General features: G+C 51.6%; 1 protein-coding gene and 1 pseudogene across 1 annotated transcript in view; both read left to right on the top strand.

The window, feature by feature from the left end:
* The window catches only part of LOC113460804 (uncharacterized), a 387,551-nt gene extending 360,923 nt beyond the window's left edge, over window positions 1-26,628 (top strand). The window contains exon 2 of the mRNA XM_074546610.1: window positions 26,150-26,628. Coding sequence (XP_074402711.1) covers window positions 26,150-26,628 — 479 coding nt within the window. The remainder of the gene's footprint in view (window positions 1-26,149) is intronic.
* On the top strand, window positions 9,141-9,720 carry LOC141729789 (olfactory receptor 14J1-like; annotated as a pseudogene).
* Window positions 26,629-27,339: the final 711 nt, after the last annotated feature.

Below are 27,339 nucleotides of genomic sequence, written 5' to 3'. Positions count from 1 at the left end.
TCAACTTTTGCAATATGTATGAAGCTCATTATGAACTGTATTTAACCCACCGTATTGATCAATAAAATTGGGCCTGTGATGATCAATGGATGTCCTGGTCTCCTTCCTTCGTCAAGGATGAATGTTTGACAAGAAAGTCTCACAGATATGTGTGCTTGGCAGAAAGAGTTTTGAATGTAGAATCTGAAGAAGGAATAGAAATGAAAGCAAATTTTGATACAAAAGGAAAGAATTGCAGAGCCAGTCTTACTGGATAGCTAAGAAGGCAAAGCGTATGTTAGTTAGAAAGGGTTTTTATGACTTAGTTCAAAGGATAAGACCACCTCAAACAAGTTGTTTTTACCAAGCAGATAGATAGCACAGGCAAACAAGTCAGTAAATGTTGCAAGCAGAAAAAAGATCTCAGAATTTTCCACTGCAAGAAAACTGGAAAACAACTTCTAGCTTAAACAATAATTTACTAACTTTTAGGGACTGGAGAACAGTAACATGAATATGGTAATTACATAAGTTATGATAGGCTATAGGTAAAAGTTATGGTATAGATTTGTTCTTCTGTATTAGGATGCTCTGCAAGGAAAGTATATAATGCATTGTAACCAAAGCTAAAGGGTCTTCAGGCTTGTCTGAAGATGGAGCTGACAGCTGTAGGCACAGGCTCTATCACCCGTGACCCTGGACTGCTGTAATGTCTTGGATACAATAAACTGCATTTTGAAGAGCCACCTGGAGTCCCGCATCTCTCATTCCATCTCTTACTCTATGGAAACTCATGGAGCCAGGGGTCAGTTGTGACAATGCGGGTCCGAGGACACCACGGTGACACTACGGAACCTCATGGAACCAAGGGGGCATTGTGACACTGTGGTGCCTCATGGAATCAAGGAAACCACTGTGAAACTTGGGGGCCCCAAGCAACCAAGGGTCCATGGTGACCTTGTGGAGCCCGTAGTGTCATAGAGGAGCCATTGTGACACAGTGAGGGGGCATGGAGCCGAGGGGCCACGGTGACATATCAGGGCTTTGTGGAACCAGGAAGGCATTGTGACATTTCAAGGCCTCATGAGAGCATGGGGCCATTGTGACAGTACAGAAGCAAGGGCAACATTGTGACACTCCAAGGACTCATGGAACCAAGGAGACCCATTGTGACACTGTGGGGTCCCATGAAACCAAGGGAACATGGAGTAGGTCTGGCTGGCTGGGCCTCCTGGGGACCACCTGAGAGGCCCAGGTGACCTTGGCATGTAGACGGCTGCTTCTCATCTGCCTCTGAAACACTGGGGTTCTGGCCTTTCCTTCCTAATGAAAAGAACTCTTCTTCCTGTCTAGGCACCCATGGCCAAAATGGAGATTCCATTTCCAAAAATGCCTTATGTGCAAGGATAACCCCTAGATGAAAGATGCCAGGAGAGACAGGTCTGGCTGGCTTGGCCTAAGGGTGGCCACCTCTCATCTTCTTCCAGAAGACTTGGACTTCACTCCTTTCTTTCCTGAAGGAAAAAGCCATCCATCTTGACCATGTGCCCATGGCCAAAATTGGTATTCCACCTCCGAAAGTGCATACATCCAAGGACTGCTCCCAAGTGAAAGCTGCCAGGATAGCCAGGTCTGTCCTCTTGGAGAGGTCTTGGCCTCTTGGGGGCTGCATCTCACCTGCTTTCCAAACACTAGGCTCAGTGCTTTCCTTCCAATGGAAAATAACTGTCCTTCTTCTCAAGGTGTCCATGGTCAAAATTGAGATTTCTCCTCCCAAATTCCATATATCCAAGAATTCCTCCAAGACAAAAGTTGCCAGGACAATCTGATCTGGCTGGCTTGGCCTCCCAGGAGCCAGCTCTCTCCTCATCTGCCTTTGAAACACTTGGGCTCGCTGCTTTCCTTCCTTTGGAGAAGAACCGTCCTTCTTATCTACACAGAAATGGCCAAAATTGGGGCTCCACCTCCCAAAATTCCCTATATCCAAGGCTTGCTTTCAGACAAAAGCTACCAGGATAGAAAGTCTGGCTAGCCTAGGCCTCTGATGGCCACCTTTTATCTGCCTTTCAAACACCAGTGTTCCGTGCTTTCCTTTCTATGGAGAAGAACCGTCCTTCTCCTCTGGGTGTCTATGTCTGAAATTGGGATTCCACCTCTAAAGTTGTCTATATCTAATGGGTGCTCCCAGACAAAATCTGCCAGTACCATCAAGTCTGACTGGCCTTGGCCTCTGGTGGCTGCCCCTGCAATACTGGAGCTGGGTTCTTTCCTTCCCATGGAGATCACTGGGACACTGTGGGGCCTCATGGAACCAAGGGGATCATTGTGGCCCCACTGGAGCCCATGGAACCCCGGGGATCATTGTGGCACCACTGACGCCCATGGAACCACGGGGCCATGGTGACACAGCAGGGCTTCATGGAACCCAGAGACCATTATGACTCTGTGGGGCCTGATGGAACCATGGAGACCATTGTGACCCTTCAGGGCCTCCTGTTACCAAGCGGGCATTGGGACACCTCAGGGTCTCATGGAAGCAAGGGACCATTGGGACACTGTGGGGCCCCATGGAACCAAGGGAACATGGAACAGCTCTGGCTGGTTTGGCCTCCCAGGGGCCACCTGACAGGTCTGGCTGATGTGGGGATGTCATGGGCTGCCTCTAGTCAGCTGGGAGTACTGGGGCTCTGTGCTTTCCTTGCTATGTGTTGCGGTGTGTTGCAATGTCCTGTTTTAAACTTCCAGTCCCTTCCCAGGTGTGCCTATACCTTCTCCCTTCCCCCTCGCCCCTCGCTGAGTGTGCCCTGTCAATCAGGCTAACATACCAGCAAGGCGTCGTGTGATTGGTCCCTCAGGCCTGGGGGACATTGGCCCGTATAGGTGTCCCTAGTCCCTTGAGACCCTGCCCCTTCACCTGGTTGGTGGCTCACCTGTCCCCTCCCCTTCCCCTGCCCTGAGCTTAAAAGGTTAATGAGACCATGCGGCCTCTATTCTGGTGGCAGCAGTTGCCCCGGTTCAGACCTCTGTACCCATGGAATAAACATCTGGCAACCCTCCAGCAGAATCCACTCCTTTCTTCTCTTCACCATCGCCAGAAGCTCTCTCTCCTGAAGTAAACGGAGTCCTGACAAGCCTGGACTTGCGCCCGTGCCCCGCTGCAATCTCCTGCAGCCAAGGTATCTCTGGGGTAAAGCACCACAGTGCTGCCTTTGGCCCAGCAGCGAGGGTCAGAACTGGCCCAGGCACCATCTAACAGGTTATATTGAGATTCATATTCCAATAGCTATGGAAAAAAATCGTCTAACTTTTCAGATACCCATTGCCAAAATAGGTACTTTTGCAAAAAATTTTCCTCTATGCAAGGGTATCTCTCAGAAAAAAACTGCTTACTCTGGCTGGCCTTGGCCCCTCTGGTGGTCACCTCTTATCTGCCCCTGAAACACTGGGGCTCTCTTCTTTCATTTCTGTGGAAAAGAACCGGCTTTCTTGTCCAGGGACCATGGCCAAAATTAGAATTTGGCCTCCCAAGTTCCGTATATCCAAGGATTGCTCCTAGACAAAAAAAAAACCAGGACAAACAGGTCAGGCTGGCTCTGTCCTCTGGTGATTTTCTTAGACTATGAGCTGAATGTTTTCATTTGGAAACACCTTGGAGAGGGCACAGAGATCACTTAATAAGGGATTTTGAGGTCTTGGGCATATGGCCACTACATATGGACAAAGGAACTCTGTGCTCTGTGCTGTTGTGGTAGTTTTGCATCATGGAAGTCATGTCCTAAGAGAAGCTGCAAGCAGCTTCCTCTGTGTCTTGCAAAAAATCAATCAGTAATTAGCTTTGAGAATTGACCATCTGTTCAACCCCTAAGGAAACTGTGCACGCCTCTGTGAAGACACATGTTAAAGATGAGAAAGCCTGGGAGGGTCTCTTTCCCTTCGGGCTGGTAAAGAGGTAACAAGGCTGACCTGGCCCCCATCTCAGCCAGGCCGGGCTGGGCGGCTCCTGCCGTGGGGCTGGGCCCTTTCCCAGGGACCCCGCCAGGCCCTATCGACTGCCAGGCAGGGCAGGGGAGGCCACGGGGCTGAGGCCAGGGCAGGCCATAGCTGCAGTTGTGACCATCTGGGCACTGATGAGCCCTGCCCCACCGCCAGCCCGAGCCCAGCCACGATCCACTGGGCCCCAGGAGCAGCCCCGGGCCGGGCCAGCTCAGCCAAGATTCTGACAATGTTGGGGCTCACCCGCAAGCCCTGGGCAGGGGGAGGAGATGCCATCATCCCCCGGCCGTGCTGCTGCTGTGTTCTGGCCTGGCTGCTGAGATCCTGGCCCTGTCCCAGCACGGCCCATCCTGACACAGCCCCAGCGCAGCTATTGCAGAAACCATCGTAAAACAGCTCCGGCCGCAAGCACTGAGCCTGGCCGGGGTCACGGAACCATCTGCAGGCCCCAGGTGAGATATGTACTCTTTCAGTGCTTCCATCCTCCCTCGAGTGAGAGAAAAGGACAAAGTTCAGGCTCATAGAGGAGCAACATGAAGACCCCAAGGTCAGTGAAGAGGAAGTTGAGTCCCAGATGGGAGGGATGAGGAGATGCCTTGATCATGGGGCTGAAATCCTCTTGTAAAGCTATGGAGAAGGATGTATTTGATACATCAGACTCTCTTTTTCCCTATAATGCATTGAAAAGTATGGGGAGATGACTTGTTCAGAATTGCCTCTGTGGCAGCAGCTCTCTGGCCACAGAGAGAAACAACTTTCCCAGGCATCATGGTGGGAAAGTCTGTAAGAAGATCAGAGAAAAGAATGAGAAACAATTCTTATCTTCACTAGCTGAACCTAGTATTGTAAACATGTGGATGTGTTATGGAGATTTACCAATGGGTGGTTTCCTAAATAGCCAATGGTGATGGTATTTGGATTGGAGGACCAGTTAGGACCACCTGTAGTGAACTAGACTATAAAAGTGTGGGTTTCTTAATAAAGATTATTGTCAGCCTTCTGTGAATCATGGAGTCAAAGTCTATTAATACCTGGCCGTGGGCCCTTGACGTGAAAGGCCTCCATGCTAATGTAAGCAAATGCTGAAGTAGCTGTGATCCCATGAGAAGTTTGAACAAGGAAAGAGAGTAGAGTGATGAGACCCTGTGCCCTCAGAGACAGAAGAAGATCTCTGTTCCCAGAGATGAAGATGATTTCAGAAATAATGAAGAGAACCTTGCTCTTAAACAGTTCATCTTTAAACAAACACCCCATAAGTTGACATGGCCCATAAACACAGCTGGGGGAAAAGATGTGAAAAAATGGGAGGGACTTCACAATTGCAGATTTTCTGGATGGCTGGTATTCATGGAAATTGAGAGCCATGAGAGAACAGTTTTCTTATGGAGAAGTCTCCATAGCATGAAAGAGAGACTCCTCTCCCTAAAGGAAATGAAGAAAACTATTCTAGATGTGGTAAACTGACTGGAAATTTTAGGTTTTGTCTCCTTATATTGTGTCAGAGGAAAGAAGAAAGAAAAGGTTGTAGGGAGAGGAGAAGTGTTCTCAAAGTTTTCTGATTCTGATTCTTATTGTTCTTTTAATTGCTAGTATTAACATTGCTTTACCCCCTTTAAATACACTTTCTTTTAGTTACTATTATGAATTTTTCTTCATACCCTTTAAAAGATTTGAGCCTACTTTGCTTCCTCCAAATCCTACCTCACAGCAGATACTGAGTAAGTATATTCTAGTGAGTGCACCGGTAATTAGCCAACACTGAACCCACCACACTAATTAAAACATTTGCAAAGAAATCTCAAAAAAAAAAAAAACTACAAAAAAATTCCTGATGAACTGCTCCAGACAAGAGGGAAATCAAGGCAGAGCCATGCTTTGTCAGGACTTGCTTGATCCTAATGAGCCCTGTAGTGCATTTGGAGCTGAGCCCTGGAACCTCAGGGCCTGAGAGGAGATGGCACAAAACTTTCCAGGAGTCAAAGTCAAAAGAAAACCCCAAAGTGTCTCAAGGCATGAATGGGTCCCACTGAGGTCCATCCCCTACACAGGCTCCACATGGACTTATAGGAGGAGAGAATTATAGGCCAGGATGGCACAAAAACCTCTTGGACACTCAGTGTGGAAAGGAAAATCCAAAGTACCTTAAAAACCTTGAGTATCTCAAAGCATTAATGAGCCCCACTGAGTGTCAGTACACAGCTCTCAAGGGACTCGTTAAAGCAGATAATTGCGGCCATGATTGTACAAAGTTCTAACAGAGTCTGTATCAAAATGGAAATACCAAGTACCTTAAAATAACTGAAGTACCCTGAAGCATAAATGGCCCACTAAGTGTCATTACAGATAAAGGCTCTCAAGGGACACATTAAAGGAGATATTGGAGGCTGGAATGGCACAATCTTTTTCATAGAGTCTGTATCAAAAGGGAAACACCAAGTAGTTTAAAAAACTGAAGTACCCTAAAGTATCAATGAGCCCGAGTGAGTGTTGTTACTGACAAAGCCTCTCCAGGGACTAATTACAGCAGATAATTGGAGGCCATGATTATTGCACAAACCTCTCAGAGACTCCAAGGCAAAAGCCAAACCCCAAGTCCTTTGAAAAACCTGCAGTCCCTGGGAGCATTAAGGAGCCCCCAGGGCCATTCCTGAGCAAGACGCCCCAGGAACTCCTTCCAGCACATCCTCGAGGCCACTGGGATGTGGGCTAGGGGAGGATGCAGAGGGCAGGACAAGGGGCTGACAGTGCCCAGCCTGGCTGGGGCTGTGCCAGGAGGCCCCAGGGCCTCAGGACAAGGTGTCTCCTCCCAGCCCTTGGTGGCACAGACCCTGCTGCTGTGCCCCAGGGCACCAAGACCTGGCTTCTCTTTGTCCCCACCTGTCATCACTGCCTCCAGTTCTCTGCTCTGCCTGGGGCCTGGGGACACTTTCTCAGTTGTGTCCTTCAGTGGGACCCATTAAAAGTCTAAGAAAGTTTGGAGTTGGATTCTGACTTGGAGTTCTGGAGAGGTTTCTTCAGCTCCCTCTCAGGGACTGATGTTCAGGGCCTGAGCACAAAGCCCCAGAGGCTCATTAAAGTCCTTGTGCTGTGTCTGTGCTGCTGAGCTGGGCTGGGCTCCTGGCAACCAAGAAGAGCTTCAAAAGCACATTTCTCTTGATGAGCACCTCTTCTGCCAGCCTGTCGGATCTCAAGATTTCAGTCCTGAGATGCTGAGCCTCCGAGACCAGCTTGGGGGTCTCGGGAGTCCTGGAATGTTGCCAGAAGTGTCTGGTAGCTGGACTTTAACCCTACACAGGAGACGACAAGGATGAGGGCTTCACAGGGTGAATGGTGAAAAGATTAGCTAATTAGAGGGTGAGAAACAGGGTTTAGGATTTATGTACAGGGGGGTTTGGAGGAGTAAGATGGAGGAATTGGGGTGTGTCCTGCCCTCCTTCTTCTTCCTCCTCTCCTCCATCTTCTTTGGCCACGGTGGCACCTTTGGATTGGTTATACTGAGAGTACACCGAGTTATAAGAATAGATGGTATTGGGGAAAAATGATAAATATTGTACACGTCACAATGGGTATAAAGATAGGTGGCTGCCCCGGAGGGCAGAGACAGTGTGCCCATGGCTGACTGCTGAGCAGATCTTGGTTCGGCTGAAAGAACATCTTTTAGATAAACAATTAATAAACATTAAAACCAGAAAGAAGAACTGAAGCCTCTTCTCGTCCTTCGATACGCGGGCTGCCCCAAGGCCACCCCGGGCCTTTCAGGCCCCTCAAACAGCCGAGATAAACCGGACACCAGCCCAGCAGGGCTGGGGCACTGCCTGCAGCCACCCCAGGCACAGCACAGAGGCACAGAGAGCTTCAATCAGTCAGGGCTGGGAAGGTGCTGAGAAGTGCCTGGAGCAGAATCACTGCCAGCCCTTGGCACAGGAACCTCTGACTGCAGGACAATGCAGCTGCAGCTCCTGGAGCCATCTCATAAAGCTGGAACATCCCAATGCCTACAGACTCTGTGAGTACATTCTCTGATTGTCTCTTGTGCACAGCAGCCAGGGGTGCCCAGGGCTGTCCTGCCGAGCCCAGGGTGCTGTGCTGGGGCAGGGACTCTGCTGCCTGCCAGGGACAGCTCTCAGCCAGCCCTGGCAGCTGCTCCCAGCACTGGGGGACAAGATCTGGGTGGGAGGAGACAGCTGGTAAGGCTTGGAAGTGTTCTCCTTGTGTGGTGATGATGCTGCGTTTTCCAGGACTGCTCCAATCCCTGCATTTAACTGCAGAACATTTCCAAGTAGATTATACAGGGAGCATAGCAAGGCAGGGGCAGCAGGAAAGAGGAAGTCCTGATTTATAATCTATTATTTTGGGTTACCTGAATGGGAAATTGACCATAGATATTCATTTTAGTTCAGCTTGTGGCAAATAAAAAAAACCATTATCTCTGGTCTAAACAAATCAGGCAGTGACAGAAATCAGCACAGGGCCCCTCACAGGCAGAATCAGTGTTGCTTTTCCAGCCCCCTCAGGGTTGCTCTGACGTTGCCATCAGAGCTTGCAGAGCCAGAGCTGCCCCTGAGCAGTGCCTGAGCTGGGAGGGATCTGCAAGGCAGAGCTGAGCCCCCAGGGATGGGCTGGGATCTGGCAGCACTGGCAGGGCCCAGCCCTGGGCACAGGGAAGCAGCTGCTGGAAGGGACAGTTCCAGGCAGCAGAGCCCTGGGCAGGCAGTGGGGGGGAAGTGCCCCCAAGCTGTGCTGGGATATTTAAAATTCTCTCCAAACACAACTATTCCATGACTGCTTTTTTTACAGATCCCCATGCTAAGGTAACACAGCAAATGTGCAACAGCAGCTCCATCAGGCATTTCCTCCTGCTGGCATTGGCAGACACGCGGCAGCTGCAGCTCCTGCACTTCTGCCTCTTGCTGGGCATCTCCCTGGCTGCCCTCCTGGGAAACGGCCTCATCATCAGCGCCGTAGCCTGCGACAACCACCTGCACACACCCATGTTCTTCTTCCTGCTCAACCTGGCCCTCACTGACCTGGGCTCCATCTGCACCACTGTCCCCAAAGCCATGCACAATTCCCTCTGGGACACCAGGGACATCTCCTACACAGGATGTGCTGCTCAGCTCTTTTTCTTTCTGTTCTTTATGGGAGCAGAGCTTGCCCTGCTGACCATCATGTCCTATGACCGCTACGTTTCCATCTGCAAACCCCTGCACTACGGGACCCTCCTGGGCAGCAGAGCTTGTGCCCACATGGCAGCAGCTGCCTGGGCCAGTGCCTTTCTCAATGCTCTCATGCACACGGCCAATACATTTTCCCTGCCCCTGTGCCATGGCAATGCCCTGGGCCAGTTCTTCTGTGAAATCCCACAGATCCTCAAGCTCTCCTGCTCAAATTCCTACATTAGGGAACTTGCTCCTTTTATGGGAAGTGCTTTTCTGTTATTTAGTTGTTTTGTGTTCATTGTTTTCTCCTATGTGCAGATTTTCAGGGCTGTGCTGAGGATCCCCTCTGAGCAGGGACGGCACAAAGTCTTTTCCACCTGCCTCCCTCACCTGGCTGTGCTCTCCTTGTTCCTAAGCACTGCTACATTTGCTCACCTGAAGTCCCCCTCCATCTCCACTCCATCCCTAGATCTGTCCCTGTCTGTTCTGTACTCGGTGGTGACCCCAGCCCTGAACCCCCTTCATCTACAGCTTGAGGAACCAGGAGCTCAAGGCTGCAGTGTGGAAATTGATGACTGGATGGTTTTAGAAACATTAAACTGATGGCCAATTTCTGCAAATCACTTATAATAAAAGACATCTTTGACACTTCTTGTTGGTTAGATTGTGGGGTTTTTTCTTTTGATTTACTTTTTTCATATTTTCCACAAATTCATATCCTTGTATGTGCCATTTCTCATTTTGTTTCTCTCCACATTCCCTGTGCCCACAGACTCTGTCAATGAGGGGCTGCACTCTTGGTGGCTTTAAAGGAACTCAAGGATCTCTCAGCAAAGTTTTCTGCAGAGATGCCCTTTTGTTGCCTTCTCTGGAGCTGCAGAAGCAATGTCTGTGTGCAGAGCTGGGGGCAGACCAGTGCTGGCCCAGCAGCTGTGCCCAGCAGCAACAGCACTTGGTGTTGCCAGTGCTGCTGCCAGGGCCCTGCCCCTCACCCCAGAAAGCCCTCATGCAGCTGCCAACAACATCCCCCCTCTGCAGCCCTGGCCTCTCCCCCAGCTCACACAGGTGCCCCATCCTTGCAGACACAGACACGGCAGCACTGGCTCAGCAGCCCCTTTTTGCATTGCGCACAGCAGGCAGGAGAACCCCCATGCTGTTGGTGTGGGGACATGAACCTGAGGGAGCACAAATGCCATCAGCCCCTGGGGTCAGCAAGGGCTGGGGAACACCAGGGAAACCACTCAGCTTTGTCCTGGCCTCTGCATTCAGCCAGAAATTTTGTTCCCATCAGCTGGGAGTTTCCTGTGCCACTGCAGACGCTGTTGCTCAGAGCCAGGGCTGCCTGGCAGCCACCCCCAAACTGCCCTGAGCATTTTCTCTGCTTCATCTTTGCTTTCTTTACTTCTCCTGGTACAAATTTCTTCTAATGGCCCACCCCAGGGGGCCCAGAACTGGACACAGCACTCGAGATGCTGCACAACCAGTACTGACCACAGGGGAAGAATCCCTGCCCTGCTCCTGCTGGCCACACCATTCCTGATCCAGGCCAGAACTATCGGCCTTCTTGGCCAGCTGGGCACACTGCTGGCTCATGTCCAGCCTGCTGTCCATCTGTCCCTGCAGGTCCCTTTCTGCCTGGCTGCTGTCTCCAGCCACTCTGTCCCCAGCCTGTAGTGCTGCAGGGGTTGTTGTGGCCAAAGTACAGGACCCAGAACTATTATTTGTTCAGCCTCACCTTGTTGGATTTGGTCCCTGGATCCACCTTTTCCAGGGCCCTGTGCAGAGTCCTCCTACCCTCCAGGAGATCAACAGTCACAACCAGCTTGGTGTCACCAGGGTTCCATTAGGCCCTAGAGTGCCCCATAAGTCTATATGATTCCATGAGGCCTCCCAGTGTCACAATGTTCCTTTGCTTCCATGGGACCCCTTGGTGTCACAAAGTCCCTTGGATCCCTGGGCCCCACAGTGTCATAATGGCCCCTTGGTCCTCCAAGGCCCTGCAGTGTCACAGTGGATCCATGGTTCCATGAGGTCTGGCAGGGCAGAAATGCTCTCCCTGGTTCCACAATGTCACAATGGCCTCTTGGTCCCAAGGGCCACCATGGTGTCCAACATGTTTCCTTCATTCCATGAGTCCCTGAGGATCAGCACTGGCTCCTTGGTTCCATGGGGCCCTGCAGTGTCACAATGGCTCCATCATGACACCAGGTCCTGCTCTGTCACAATGGTCTGCATGGTTCCAACAAGGCCCTGCAGGGTCACAGTGGGCTCTTGGTTCCATGAGGCCTCAGAGTGCCACAAGGAATTCCTTGGTGCTGCAGTGGCACCATGGAGCCCTGGTGACACAAGATCCTGCAGTGTCACCAGGGACCCTTGGTTCTATGGGGCACCACAGAGCCACAATTATTCCCTCAGTTCCCAGAGTCCTTGCAATGGAGCAATGGCCCCTTGATTCCATTGTCTCCCCAGGCTCTCCCAAGGGTCTCCTTGGTTCTGCAGTGTCGCAATGGCCCCTTGGTTCCACAAGGCCCTGCAGTGTCACAGTGGCCTGTGTGGTTCCACCATGACCCAGACTGTCACAATGGACTCCTTGCTTCCATCAAGCCCCACAGTGTCACAATGGCCCCTTGACTCTGTGCTGCCATGTCATATACAGTGTCACCATGCTCCTCTTAGTGCCACCAGGCCCCACAGTGTCACAATGGCCCCTTGCTTCCCCAGGGCCCTGCAGTGTCACAATCATCAGAGAATCAACCAGGCTGGAAAAGGCCTTGGAGAGCATCAAGTCCAACCTGGAAACCAACATCACCTTGTCACCCAGACCATGGCACTGAGTGCCACATCCAGTCTTTCCTTAAACACCTTCAGGGATGGTGACTCACCTGTTCCTGATCCATAGGATTTCCAGGGTTTGGATGAAGGAAATGATGGGTAAGTGCTGGGGACAAAGTGTTAGTGATCGTCAGCTTTGAAACTCTTGATTTTAATATTTATTCAGACTGCATTGGAAGGTGCTGGGGGTCAATATCAATTGGACATTGCTGATATCAGTCTATAAATGGGAAAAAGAAAACTCAACAGGATAAATCAATTCTCTCTTCATTGTTTTCAATACAGTATATTCAGTTTTAATACACTTCAGAAATGTGTCTAATTAACCACAAGAGAATTGGAAACCTAGAGTATTCCCTGTGGCTTTTCTTGTTCAGGTGTTTTGAACAAATGTTTATGAGCCTTTTCCCATGAATTCCTTAACTGAAGAGCTCAAGAAAGAAGAGGTCTCTGAAGTAATAAAATTCATCAGCAACATCCAAGTGCCTGAGAATCCATCCCCATCAGACCAGCAATGAACAGAAATTGGCACAGCTTTGTGGCTGCCCCAGCTTTGGCATAGGTCCTGGGCCTGGAGCAGGAGCAACTCTTGAGGGCCCCAGGGCCGGGGCTCCTGTGCTGCCCTGGGCAGATGGGATGGCAGCAGGGGCTGTAGAGCTCTCAGCACCTCAGCCTGAGGGGAGCAGGGCAGTCAGGGAGCTTCCTTTGGCCTTGGCCAAGCACCTTCCCCCACGGCTGGGGCTGAGTCCTGTGGCAGCTGCAGCTGCTGCTGTGCCCTTGCCAGGGGCTGAGGCTGTGGGGCAGTGCCCAGAGCAGCCTGGCCTGAGCAGAGCTGTGGGGCCAGAGCCAGCTGGGCTGGGCTGGGGCAAGGCCCTTGGTGCTGCCCAGAGCTCAGGGCAGCAGGCAGAGCTTGCAGGGAGCTGGGCCAGGCTCAGAGAGCCTAGCCCAGAAACCATCAGTGTCCATCTCAGCCTAGGTGAGCGTACAGGGGCAGGACTCAGGCCAGGCCTTGTGGGGCAGGGCCAGCGCCTGTGCAAGGCATTGCAAACAGGCAAGTGGCCCAGAGAGGAGGCTGCTCTGTGCCCTTGGTGGCATGGACAGAGCGGGGAGGGGGCCCAGCACATTTGTCAGCACCAGCCTCTGTGCCCAGCCCTTGGCAGTCCTGGCTGCTGAGCCCAGCTTTGGCCTGGGCTGAGTTTGGGTGTGGCCCAGCTCCATCCTCCTGCGGGGCTCAGGGCCTGTTCCCGGCCATGGCCAGCCCTGGCTTCCTCTCTGCTGGCCCAGAGGCCGGCAGAGCCCGGGGCAGGGCTGTCTGTGCAGCCCCACAGGTGCCACAGGCTCTGCAGGAGCTGGCAGAGGCTGCCCAGCAGGGAGGCCATGGGGCACAGAGCCCCAAGGCTGCTGTGGGCACCACGGCACAGGGGCCGTTCCCAGCCGCAATGCTCCTGGCCTGGGCTGGGCCTGCACAGGGGCTGGGCCACCATGGCTGGGCCAGCACAGGGCCACAAAGGGGCCAAGCAGCCGCTGCCGGGGCTGACAGCAAGGCCAGGCACACACAAGAAATTGCTGAGCATGGCCTGTGCTGGCCAGGCCTGACTGGGCCAAAGGCAGAGTTCAGCTGCCCTTGGGGGCTGCAGCAACAGTGCAGAGCCCAAAGAGCCTCTATGGCCGTGCTGGAGACCAAGGCTGCAGGAGGGAAATGCAGGTCTGCTGAGGGATGGGGAGGGCATTGAATTCCAGCACACACCTCAGTTCCCATGGGTTTTTTGGCTTACAATAAATGAACATCCGTCTGTGTCTCCTTCAGGCAACTCCTTCACCAAGGATAGCAGGTGGGAGTTGGAGCCAAGGAGCTGAAAGCTGCAGGTGCAGCCTGGGCTGGAGGGAGCTCAGATTTGCACAAGGCTGCTCTGAGGGCCAGGGCTTGGATGGGGGAAATGGTGGGGTGGGGGTAGGGACAGAGTCTGATTGATTGTAAGCCATGGAGGGTCTTGATTTTCATATCTATTCAAACTGCATGAGGAGGTACTTGGATTCAGTGTCAGCCGGAGATTGCATGTATCAATAAATTGACAGGGAAAAAGCACTAAATTTGGCCTAAGTAATCTTTTCTCGCTGTCTTTTTAAATAGAATCTATTCAACTTGAATGGACTACTGGAATTCGTCTAACTAACCACAAAAGGCTTGAAAATTAAAATAAAATTATTCCCTGAGGCTTGGCTTGTTCAGGTGTTCTGAATTTTAATGTGCCCTGGGACACTGAATTCCTGCACTCAAGAGCTGAAGGCTGAACAAGCCTCTGGAGCAGGAAAATTCAGCAGCAGCCTCCAAGGTGCTGAGGATGTCAGCAACCCACACTGAGGCCATCCCTGCCCAGACACCATGGGGGAATGGGCAGACAAGGAGAGAGTCCATGGGGCTGGGGCAGCCCCATAGACTCAGAGGCACCAGCAGCTCCAGCTGGGAAATGGAGTGTGGAATGTGGCTGGGAAAGCCCTGCCTGGGCTGGGCCAAGCAGGACACACAAGCCCCGACTCCCATCCACTAAAAAACTCTCTCAATGAGGCATGTAAAAGGAATTAAAATTGTTTCTATACTTTGAGTTTATGTACTAGAGAAATACGAACAACAGATTCTCAGGAGCTCAAAACAACCAAACAGCCTTGACTGGCAACTTTAGAAAATCAGAGAAACTTCGGCAAAAGTATTAATATGACATTCAGTCAACAATGATTCTCAAAGCATTGACTTGGCCCATTCAACCTCACAGACTCTAAGTCTTCTCAATTTTAAGTTAATCAAAATTGGCAAGAGGACATATATAGAACAAGTAGACACAGAAAGAGAGAAAAATAAGATTTAGACAAGCGCACACAGAGCTACCAACTCCTAGATTCCAGCGGTGTTCAGATAAAAATTTCAAGAGGAGGTAGGGCCAAGATGTGTGCTTGCCTTTTGGTCAGCCTTCAATACCACTTGGTCTTCCTGGATCCCTCCCCGAGGTGGGACTTGGGCTCATTTGGTCCCTCAGGAGCTGGGTTGGGGCTGCAGAGGTGGCTGTGGAGCATTGCCTGTGCTGTGCCAGGGACTGGCAGACACTGCTGGGCTGGGATAAAGGCTCTGGGGGGATTGGGGTTCCAGGGCAGGGCAGGGGTTATAGGGCAGGGCAGGCCTGGACCTTCCACTTTCTCCCACACACAAAATGTTTCCAGCCAACAATCTCCTCCAATCTCTCACAATAGGGAATGCTGGAGGTGGAAATCCCAATTCTGGCTGTGTGCACCTGGCTGAGTGCTGTGGTGTGTTCTTAAGTTTGTTAGGTGCTCCCCTATTTTCTGTATTAAATGGTTTCTTCCTTTCCCAGGACTTCCTGCTGCTACCCTGTCAGTTAGGTTGCTATGGAAATGAAACTGCTCCTCCCCTGGTTTCTCTTATAAAGTGAAAGTTGTTTCCTCCTCAGTCAATCACTCCTTTTCTCCTCCCAGGTTTCGAGAATCTTCTTTTCTCTGGGAGTTATGGTTGGCTGTAGCCACGGAGCCCCTCCTATGATTTATAACAGTTGGTTACTTTGGTATATCAGTTATGTTTTGTACCTCCAAATATGTATTACTATTGGTTAGCTGGGTTTCCCTGCCTTCTTCCCCCCTTTTCCCTTAAAACCCTCTCTCGCCCCCTGCTCAGGGCCATTTGCTGGGTGTTTCCCCTCCTTGTTGGTTCTTCTGTAATAAACCGACAGTTTACCCCCAGCAAGTGGTCGCCTCCTAATTCGTCTCTCACCGCACTGCTCCGAGCTATCAGCCAGCTCAGCCCGAGGCCAAGGCGCCGAGGGGGGCTGGCTTCAGATGCGTAGGGGCACCGGCCTTCGCCCCTTACCAGATAGCCGGATTCCAGGGCCGTGTACGCCCCCGCGCAGCTGAGAAGGGCAACTCTTTTCTATAGGAAAGAAAGCGCAAGGCCCCAGTATTTGGAAGTCAGGTGAGAGCCTCTCTAGGGCAAGTCCTGCCAGACTAGTCAGGAATGGCAGATTCTGTCTGGGAGCAGTCTTTGGATTTAAGGAAATTTGGAGGTGGAATCCCAGTCTCAGCCATGGGCACTGTGAGAAGCCAGACAGTTCTTTTCAATAGGAAGGAAAGCACACAGGCCTCCCACAATGTCACGTGACTCCTCTATTCCATGAGGCCTGCAATGTCACAATGGACCTTTGGACCCTGGTGTTTTGCAGTGTCACAATGGTCTCATTTTGGCTCCACAGTGTCACAATGGACCACTAATGACAGGAGGCCCCTCTGTGTCACCCTGGAGCTTTGGTTCCATGCAGCTCTGCATTCTCACAATGAACACTTGGTTCAATGGGGTTGCACAATGTCACCATGGCCCCAAGATTCCAGGAAGCCCTGCAGTGTCTAAAAGGTCCCTTAGTTTCACAAGGCCCCACAGTATCACAATGGTCATTTTGGTTCTGTGGGGATCCACAGCATCACAATGGTCCTGCTGGTTCCATGAGGCCTCACAGTGTCACAATGGTGTCCATGATCACATGAATCCCCTCAGTGTCACAATGGTCTCCTTGGTGCCATGGTGCCCCAGAGTGTCACAATCGCCCCTTGGTTTGATGGGGCCTCTCAGTGTCAACAATGAGAGGCCTACATTCCATGGAGCCACACAGTATCACTACGGTCCCCTTGCTTCCAGGAGGCCCAGCAATGTCACAGTGCTCTCCATGGTTCCATGAGGCCCCACAGTGTCACAATGGTCCCTTGGTCTCACAAGGCCCCACAATATCACAATGGTCCCTTGGTCTCACAGGGCCCCACAGTGTCACAATAGTCACAAGTGTCACAATAGTGTCACTTGGTTCCATGGGCTCTGCATTCCCCACTCCCCTTCTCAGGCTGCCCTGCCAGCTGAGAAATGCTCCTTGGGGCTCGGCTTTGGCCAACAGCCCCTGGGCTCAGCTCCTCTGCAGCTCATCACAAACAGTGTCTGCTCCAGGTACTGCTGCTGCCCAACCAGCTCCTGCTTTCCGTAGGAGCAGCCCCGGAAACTGATTTTGTTCCCTCAGTGGCACAACATCCCTGTTCTCACACTGCCAAAGAAAGCTGTTGATGCCAAGTGTGGCCAGGATGGACCATTGCTGTGACTGAAGCCCCTCTCTTGGGGCCCTGCAAACAGCGCTCCAAAAGGAGCCCTTGGAGCTCTCCTGGGCCAGCGACTCCCTCTGAGTGAGGCCTCTCTCAGCTGGGAACTCTCCCGTTTGCTGCACTCGGGGATCCTGAACAACGATGGAGCCTGGGCCGATCCCCCCACTCCTCCAGGCTCAACCCTTTGCCCTTTGCTGGGGAGATGCCAAAGGATCCACAGGGAGCATTGCCTGCCCTCAGGGGAATTTCTTACAGGTGCCTTGCACTGACTCCTTGTGTCTGTGTGCACACAGGAGTGCCTGTGCTGGGGAAATGTGGCAGAAATGCTGCTCTCTGAGGGGTTTGACTGCCTTGGATAGCTGAGTCAGTCAGGCCTGTAAGTTAGGTTACATCATGACAAATAAGTTGAGTTAAATGGTGTTAAGAGTTTTTGGGGTTTTTTTTGCAAATTTTACTATGGTATAAGCTAAGTTGAATATTGTTTAATGTTATTCCACTATTAAATCATTAAGTCATGGGTTGTAAGTTAGGTTAAATACTGTTAAGTGCTATTATTTTGCTAAATTGTGAAGTTGAAGGTATCAGTTAAGGTTAAGGTATCAGTTAAGTCCTGTTAAGTTTGAGCTCTGTTAAGCTTTCATTTCTTTATTAATTTTATCCTTGCCCTCATTGTCCTTGTGTCTCACACACACAGGGACAGTTCTCAGCTCATTGCTGGTTTGATTGCCTGGATTTGGTTTGGTTTTGTTGTTGCTTTGTTTCCTTGCTGTGCCTGAAGTGTCCAGTCAGGAGCAGAGTGACTCTTGCCATAGAACTTTGTGCTGCTGTCCCTTAATATTAAATCTGGTTTTTGCTGATCCCTTGCTGGGGATTTTTTCAGTGCTCTCAAGGCCTCATTCATAACAGGGTGAAGGAGCACTGGCCCAGGCTCTGGCCCTGGGGGACACGGGGACGCTGCTGGCGGGTCCCCGTCCCCCTGTGCCACCCCCAGGGCCCCGGCCCCCCGTCCCCATGTCAGGCTCTGGGGTCGATCTCGTGGAACATCCTCTGGGGAAGGCTTCCACGCCGGGGGCGGGGGGACCCGGGGGGACAGGGGACCCTACTGTGCACGAGCAGGCTTGGACTGCTCTGGGGGGAACTGTGAGGGGGGCCGGGGCAGAGTGACCTCCCCAGTGACCTCGATCTGCCCCTGTGATGTCACACAGACTTCCTGTGATGTCACAGCCCCTATGATGCCACACAGCTCTTTTGCAATGTCACACAGCCACCAGTGATGTCACAGCCCACTCTGGGTTGTCACACAGCCCCTGTGATCTCACACAGCTATCTATGAGATGTCACCCTATGATGTGCTACATCTGCTCTATGATGTCACAGAAGTCTCTGTGATGTCACAACCAATCTCTGATGTCACAGAGCCACCTTCGATGATGGCAGAGTCTGGTCTATTGCCTCACACTATGATGTCACAGACAGCTTTGTGATGTCACAAACCCCTCAGTGATGCCTCGAGACCTTTTCTTTGATGTCATACTAGCACTCTTTAATGTCACAGCACATACTGTGAACCTCACAGCCAGCTCTATGATGTCATCCAGCCATGCCATGGTGCCACAGCCTGCTCTGTGATGTCACAGAATCCTCTCTGCGATGCTGTAGCTGCTCAGTGACTTCCACAACAAACACTCTGATGTTATAGACCAATCTGTTGACTTCAAAATTGCTTCCTAGAGCACTATATTCTAATAATTGATAAAGCTCCTGAACTGTGGAGTAAATAACTCGGGTTAAAATCTTTCTGTCCGATCATGATCAGAATCAATCAGAGCTGTATTTATATAAATGTATCTGTTATTTCATCATTAATCCTGTGGGACAAATAGCGTTTAAGTTCAATTCCCCCTTTCCAATCTTTTACACATAAACCTTTGAAAAATTCTTGGGCTGGGATTGGATCCAGCTGTTCCCAGTCTCCTCTCTTGGAAGAAATTTCAGCAGTCTAGGAGCCCTGCAAGGGTTTGAGGATCCATGGTGGCTGTTGGGTGTACTTTGTGCACCTCAGGTCTCAGCAGGAGTATCTCCAATAAAGAAATCAAGCTTTTGCCTGAAGTTCCCTCTGTGACCATGACAGGAGCCCCTGTGAATGTCTGGGACATCCCGGTTCTTTGGCAGCCTGGGGACTCCTGGGAGCCCCCGCGAGTTCCTATGACAGATTGGTGCCTTTGCAGCCCAAAGTCCCCTGGGATGTCACCATGGAATGGCTGTGACTGCCTCTGACCACAGGGATCTTTACCATCCCCAGAAAGCCATGGGAGGTGTACGTGGAGCCCCTGTCGGTGCCTGTGACATTCCAGCTCTGGAACACCCTGGAGACTCTTCCAAAGTCCCCATGAAACACCTCTGAGGGCCTCTGACAAATCTGATCCTTGGCAGGACACCATCACTGGGACCCTGTTGCTATGGTCAGTTTCCATGGCAACCATCACCACCCCCCTGTTGCTATGCTCAGTCCCTTGGCAGCTCCATGGATACCCCATGCCAAGGGTGGTTGCCATGGACACCAGCTGAGACCTGCAGCCCGAGCCCATTGCCATGGCAACCATTTGCAGCCCCATCCCCAGGCTCATGGGATCTCAGAACCAAAGAACTGGCTGAGCTGGGAGGGACCCATCAGGATCCTCCAGTCCAACTGCTGGCCCTGCACAGGACACCCCAACAATGCCAGCCTGGGCCTGGCAGCGCTGTCCAAATGCTGCTGGAGCTCAGAGAGCCCTGGAGCTGGGACCCTTCCTTAGGGAGCCTGGGCAGGGCCCCAGCAGCCTCTGGGCAAAAACCTTTTCCTGACATCCAACCTGAGCCTGCCCTGACTCAGCTGCAGCCGTTCCCTCCACTCCTGTCCCTGGGCACCAGAGGGAAGAGGTTCCCACAGCCCCAGCCAGGGACCCGCTCCCAAGGCTGTTCCCATGGGAACAGGGCTGGGACCAGCTGGGATGCTCGGTTTCCACAGGCTGGGGTTCAGGAATGGGATTCCCCAAATTCGTGCTCCCGCTAAAATTGCGCTGCCCTCACTGCCCTCCCGCCTCCCATGGAAAGCACAACAGGCAAAGATCCTGGGTTGGGATAAGAACAATTTAATGGGAACAGCAATGAGCTAAGGAACAAATGGAACAGAAAAACTATTGATCACAGAAGGGATAAATAAAACTGTTTACAGAGAAAACTAAAACACAACTGCCTGGCTCTTCCCAACAACATATTTCCCCCACCTGGAAGGGACACCCTTCTTCTCAGGGAGAGAGAGAGTCCCTTTCCTGCCCCTGGCAATAACCTGAGGTTAGAGTGAATGTAATGACAGGGCCATGGAAAGACCCTCATGTTCTTCAGTTCTGCACCATGTCATTGACAGGGGAAGGTATTGGAGCAGTTGTCTTCCCAGCATGGATCATAGGGAACATGGATCACCTGCGCTCTTCCCCATGTTAGACCTCCATTGGGGATGAAGCTGGAGCATTTCACGAACCTCCTTTTGCAGATGGAGCACTCGCAGGGCTTCCCTTAGTGGTGCCTCCATTGATGTTTTGTCATGTTAGAGCTGCTGGTGAAGCTCTTCCCACACTGGGGACACTCGTAGAGCCTCTCCCCAGTCTGGATGCGTTGGTGGGTGATGAGTTCTGACCTGTAACTGAAGCCCTGCCCACACTCCCCACACTTGTAGGGCCATTCCCCGGTGTGGACGCGTTGGTGGCGGATCAGGCTGCTCCTCTGCCTGAAGCTCTTCCCACACTCCAAGCACTTGTGGGGCTTCTCCCCACAATGAAGCTGCTCATGGACCACCAGCTCTGAGCTCTGGCTGAAGCTCTGACCACCTTCATGGCTCAAAGAGGGTCTTTCCTCCCCAGAGCACCCCGGACTGGGTTTGCAGCCTCTCTTTCTATGGAATCTCTGGGGAGTTTCCTCCCCATTGGATTCCTGTGCCCTGGAGTCACTCATCACGGCCTCTTCCTTGATGTTCTGCTGTGGGGATTTGTCCTCCCTGGTCCCAGTCCTCAGCTTATTTTCTGGGGGAGGAAAGACAAGGAATGGATGGGATTTGCCTCCGTGCCAGAGGGAAGGGGAAGGAGATCCCCCCAGTGCATCCCCGGCAGGATGGCGTTGGCAGCAGGGTTGTCCTGCAGCCGGGGGCCATGTTGGGCTGGGAGATGGAGCAGGAGAGAGGGGGAAAGGTGCACTGACTTCCTCCTCAGCTGCCTGGGTGTCCTGGGGATCCTTCTTGTTCCTCACAGCCTCCTTTTCCATCTGGCAAAGGTTTGGGGATGGGAAATCCTGTTTTGGGAGAATAACAAGGGATGACCACATTGAGTTTTGTACAGGTTTGAAGGAAAACCTGGGAAAGGGTCTAAACCAAAATTGCAATTCTAAACCAAAGTGAAGATCAAGGCAATGATACAGAAACACTGCCTTAAACTGACAGAGTCAGGATATAACCTGACACCCTGTTGGTCAGGGTGGTGGCTGCAGTTCTATTAAATTGTGGCTGCAGTCCTGTGGGAAAGGTGAATGTGGTTCTGTCAGAGCAGTGATCCTGTAAAAGGGTCTGGTCTTCCTCTGAAGGTCCAGTGGAGGTTTTGGAGCTCTTGTCCTCTGGGAATCCAGTAGGCAAGCTGCTCCTGGTTGTAGCAAGGCTCAGCTTATATCCAGGCAGGAATGCTTGGATCCTCCCCATGGGCGGAGCATCCCACAATGGGATGATGGAATTTTATCAGTCCTGCAGAGACACTCAATGGCCCATTCACAGAAGATATCTCCCCTGGAGGGCGTTATCAGGGCTGAGTCATGGAAGAGATAAAGAACGCTGCCCCACCTGTTTATAGCAGTTGATGAAGATGGGGATTGAAAACATGCATTTGGTTACATCTTGCATTGCAGCCTGAAACAGTGGGGTAATCCCTGCTCAGGGGGTGAACACCACCCCCCTTACCCAAACTGGCTCAGGTGTAAAACCCCCACACACAGGGGACAATATCACACTTGCCCTGCTCCAGGGGAGGTCTCTGTCCCTTGTCACTCATCTTTTCTCTTTCTTTCCATCACTCTACCTCACATTTACTGTCCAATAAAATCCATTTTGGATTTGGTATCGTTAGCACCTTAATGGGGGCAGAGGAATCTCTCCAACAATTTGCATAACCAGACTGTGACATTATTTTTGCACAGTGTGTTTAGGTGCTGTTCTCTGACCCCAAGTGCCTTTAACAACAGCATGGCTTATTCCACTGACTAGGTTGTGGTTCTTTCTGGAAGAACTCTTGGAAACTTGGACACCGTCCCTCCTTCCTCCTGGGGAGCTTATGGAGCTTATAAAAGTTTTTTCTCTTTATGGGAGAAATTATGAGAAAAATGGCTTTTATGGGTGGCCAGTGTAAAGAAAATAATTTGCTGTCTTGCCATATTAAGTTGTTAAAATCACTGGAGGAAATGGAGCAAATGTTACCAGCGAGACTGACAAGGTTCAGTCACCCCACGGTGAGGAACACAAGGCGGCTAAAAGTCCCAGAAGAAGCCCAGCTCAAGTAGATAAATTTCCGAATAAGTCCTGAATTCCCAGGATTGGGGACTTTACCAAATGTGACAATCGTTTTTCTCTTTATCCCTGTCAGCTTTGTGACTGCTACACAGAGCTTTCCATTCCTTTTAATAATCTGTATTGGGCCAAATTTCCACTTTCCTTTTATTGGAACCTCCCAGCAGCTGAGCTGGAGCTGTGCAGGAAGCAATGAATATTGGAATTGCCACATCACTGCTTGGAATGTCGGTTTATTCACATTTGGGATGTGTTTGCGCTTTCATCGCAAGTTATGTGTGGGAAGACCATATATTCTTCAAAGTGATTTTGCAGAGACAAGTTTGATTTCTACCAAGTTTATTTTGTCCAGTTCCCAGGAGATGCTCAAGGGGTCTCTGTGCCTCTCGCCCTGGGGGATGCTTGGCAGGGGTTTGGGGGTGTTTTTCATGTCCCTGTCACCCCAGGCCATTCCCCAAGCGGTGTCCCTGCCCCTATCCCTGTCATCCCAGGGCATTTCCCAGGGGTGCCCCTGTCCCTGTCAGCCCAGGCCATTCCCCAGGGTGTCTCCATCATTTTCATCCAGGAAATTCCTGGGGGGTCTCCCTCCCTCTCACCCCTGTGCCAGGGGGTGCTCGGGGCAGTCTCTGTCCCTCTCAGCCCAGGGAATGCTTAGAGCTCTCTGTCCCCTCGCCCTGGGGGATGCTCGGGGGGGTCTCCATCCCTCTGGCCTCAGGCAATGCCTGTGCAGGGCTGGGGACCAGGGGCTCTGTGTCCCTCTCACCGCTGAGGCGGCTCGGGGCTGGGGGGGCTCTCTGACCTTCTCACACCTGGGGAGGCCGGGGGGGTCTCTGTCCCTCTCAGCCCTGCTGTGACCCCACGCAAACATCATCGGGGTCAGAGGGACAGAGACACCCCCAAAGCCCCAGAAGGGCTGAACCTGGGATTTGGTTTGGAGCTGAGGACTTAGGAAGGGGATGGAATTGGGGCTGGGCTGGAGTTGGGGCTGAGATTTGGATTAGAGCTAGGATTGTGGTTAAGGCTAGACATGGGATTGGCTTTAGGGCTGGGGTTGGGATTTGGTCTGGGGCTAGACAAGTCTGGGACTGGGATGAGAATAATGAGAACAGAACTGTGAGTGTTCCAAACATGGAGTGAGACTGAGACCAGGATCAGGGTCAGGTTTGGGACTGAGCTCACCCAGAGCGAGACAGAGGGGATGTCACTGCAGGATGTCCCTGGCATCATCTCAGCCCTCCTCAGGCACCTCCAAACATGGGGGGCTGCTGGGTGCTCCAAGATCCAGGTGCTCCCACACTGCCCCTCCATACCAGGTGAGCATTCCCTGAGGGCAGCCCTGACTGTGACCCTTGGGGCTCTGATATCAGCCGTCACATCCCTGTGGGAGCAGCTGCAGACAGGATGGGAGATTCCCCTGGGCACTGGACAAAATGAACTTGGCAGAAATCAAACCTGACTCTGCATAAATCACTTTGATGAATACTTGTTTTTCCCACAAGTCATATGTGATGAAAACACAAATAAATTGCAAACATGAATAAACCAAAAATAGAAGCAATTTTGTGGCAATTCCAAGTTTGATCAGTTCCTGAACAGCTCCAGCTCAGCTGCTGGGAGGTTCCAATAAGAGCAAAGTAGAAATTCGGCCCAAAATAGATTATGAAAAGGAAGGGAAAGCTCTGTGTAGCAGTCACAGAGCTGACAGGGATGAAGAGAAAAATGATTCTCACATTTGGCAAAGCCTCCAAGCCTGTGAATTCAGAAGTTATTCTGGAATTCAGCTACTTGAGCTGGGGTTTTTGTGGGACTTTCCGCAGCCCTGTGTTCCTCATCGTGGGGTGAATGAACCTTGTCAGTCTGGCTGGTAGCATTTGCTCCATTTCCTCCAGCGATTTTAACAAACTTTTCAAGGAAGGACAACAAAATATTTTCTTTACACTGGCCACCCACAACACTGGTTTTCTTCATCAGTTCTCCCACAAGTCGCTCAGAGGAAGCTGTCCAAGTTTCCAAGAGTTCTTCCAGAGAGAACCACAACCTCCTAAGTGGAGGGAACCATGCTGTTGTCAAAGGCACTTGGAGTAAGAGAACAGCGCCCTGAACTCACTGTGCCAAAACAATGTCACAATCTGGTTAAGAAAATTATTAGAGAGATGCCTCTGCAGCCAGGAAGGTGCTAACGAGACCAAATCCAAAATGCATTTTATTGAACAGTAAATATGAGGTAGAGAGAGAGATGGAAAGAAAGAGAAAAGGGGGAGAGAGCAAGGGAATGACAGGAATAGAGACCTCCCCTGGAGCAGAGCAAGTGTGACATTGTCCCTGTGTGTGTGGCCTTCCCAGGGTGGGGATTTTACACCTGAGCCAGTTTGGGTAAGGGGGGTGGTGTTCACCCCCTGAGCAGGGATTACCCCACTGTTTCAGGCTGCAATGCAAGATGTAACCAAATGCATGTTTTCAATCCCCATCTTCATCAACTGCTATAAAAAGGCAGGGCAATGTTCTTTATCTCTTCCATGACTCAGCCCTGATAACGCCCTCCAGGGGAGATATCTTCTGTGAATGGGCCATTGAGTGTCTCTGCAGGACTGATAAAATTCCATCATCCCATTGTGGGATGCTCCGCCCATGGGGAGGATCCAAGCATTCCTGCCTGGATATAAGCTGAGCCTTGCTACAACCAGGAGCAGCTTGCCTACTGGATTCCCAGAGGACAAGAGCTCCAAAACCTCCACTGGACCTTCAGAGGAAGACCAGACCCTTTTACAGGATCACTGCTCTGACAGAATCACGTTGATCACTCCAACAGGACTACAGCCACCACCCTGACCAACAGGGTGTCAGGTTATATCCTGACTCTGTCAGTTTAAGGCAGTGTTTCTGTATCATTGCCTTGACCTTCATTTTCTTATTAAATTGTAATTCTGACTTAGACTCTCCCCCAGGTTTGCCTTCAAACCAGAACAAAAGACAATGTGCGCACCCTTTGTTTTCTTCCCAGAACAGGATTTCCCATTCCCAAATCTTGATTGGATGGAGGAGGAGACTGAGAGGAAGAGGAAGGAGCCCCAGGACACCCAGGCAGCTGAGGAGGAAATCAGTGCCCCTTTCCCCCTCTCTCTTGTACCGTCTCCCAGCCCAGCACAGCCCCTGACTGCAGGACAACCCTGCTGCCAAGACCATCCTGCCGGGGATGCACTGGGAGGATCTCCTTCCCCTTCCTTTTGGAATGGAGGCAAATCCCATCTTCTCCTTCTCCTTCCATCCCCAGACAAAAAGTTGATGATGGAGACCAGGGAGGAAAAATCTCCTTGGCAGAACCTCATGGAAGAGGCTGTTTTGATTGACTCCACAGTGCAGAATTCTAATGGGGAGGAAAATCCCCAGAGATCCTGCAGGAAGAGGGGCTTCAAACCCAGCCCAGGGTGCTCTGAGGAGGAAAGACTTACCCAGAGCCAGGAAGGTGGACAGAGCTTCAGCCAGTTTTTGGAGCTGATGGCCCAGGAGCAGCTTCATGACAAGGAGAAGCCCCACAAGTGCTTGGAGTGTGGGAAGAGCTTCAGGCAGCGCAGCACCCTGATCAGCCACCAGATGACCCACACAGGAGAATGGCCCTACGTGTGTGGAGAATGTGGGAAGGGCTTCAGCTGCAGCTCCCACCTTGTGACCCACCAACGCATCCACACTGGGGAGAGGCCCTACAAGTGCCCAACATGTGGGAAGAGGTTTCACACCAGCTCCAATCTCCTCTGCCACCAGCAGATTCACATAGAGGAGAGGCCCTTCTGCTGCCCCGACTGTGGGAAGGGCTTCAAGCACAACTGCACCCTCATCAGGCACCGGCGCATCCACACTGGTGAGAGGCCCTATGAGTGTCCCCAGTGTGGGAAGAGCTTCACCCGGAGCTCTCACTTGACCAGACACCAAAGGAGGCACCGGTAAAGTAAGCTCTGCCAATGCCCCAAGTGCAGGAGGAGCTTCGTGCACTGCTCCAGCTTCTACCCCCATGGTGGACCCATGTTAAGCAGAGCCCTAGTGATCCATGTTTCCCGTGATCCAGGCTGGGAAAACACTTGTACCTTTTCTTCCCCTGCCAATGGACATGATGTGGCTCTGAAAAAACACATGAGGGTCTGGGCATGACCATGTCATTATATTCTCTCCCACCTCAGGACATTGCCAGAGGAAGGGAAGGAAAGGGACTCTCTCTCTCTCTCTCTCTCTCTCTCTCCTGAGAAGAAGGGTGTCCTTTCCAGGCAGTGGAAAATTGTGGCTGGGAAGAGACAGCCAGTTGTGTTGTAGTTTTCCCTTTATTTTATCCTTTCTGTTACCAGTATTATTTCTGTTCTTGTTTGTTCCTTATCTCGTTGCTGTTCCCAAAAAATTGTTCTTATCCCAACCCAGGATCTTTGCCTTTTGTTCTTTGCACCAGAGGTGGGAGGGCAGCGAGGGCAGCGCAGTTTTAGCGGGAGCACGAATTTGGGGAATCCCATTCCTGAACCCCGGCCCGTGGAAACCGGGCATCCCAGCTGGTCCCAGCCCTGGTGGCCATGGCAACAGCCTTGGGAGCGGGTCCCTGGCTGGGGCTGTGGGAACCTCTTCCCTCTGGTGCCCAGGGACAGGAGTGGAGGGAACGGCTGCAGCTGAGTCAGG

Source organism: Zonotrichia albicollis, chromosome 8 (genome assembly GCF_047830755.1).
Source record: "Zonotrichia albicollis isolate bZonAlb1 chromosome 8, bZonAlb1.hap1, whole genome shotgun sequence".
Lineage (NCBI taxonomy): Eukaryota > Metazoa > Chordata > Aves > Passeriformes > Passerellidae > Zonotrichia > Zonotrichia albicollis.
This window is presented reverse-complemented; position numbering and strand designations above follow the sequence as displayed.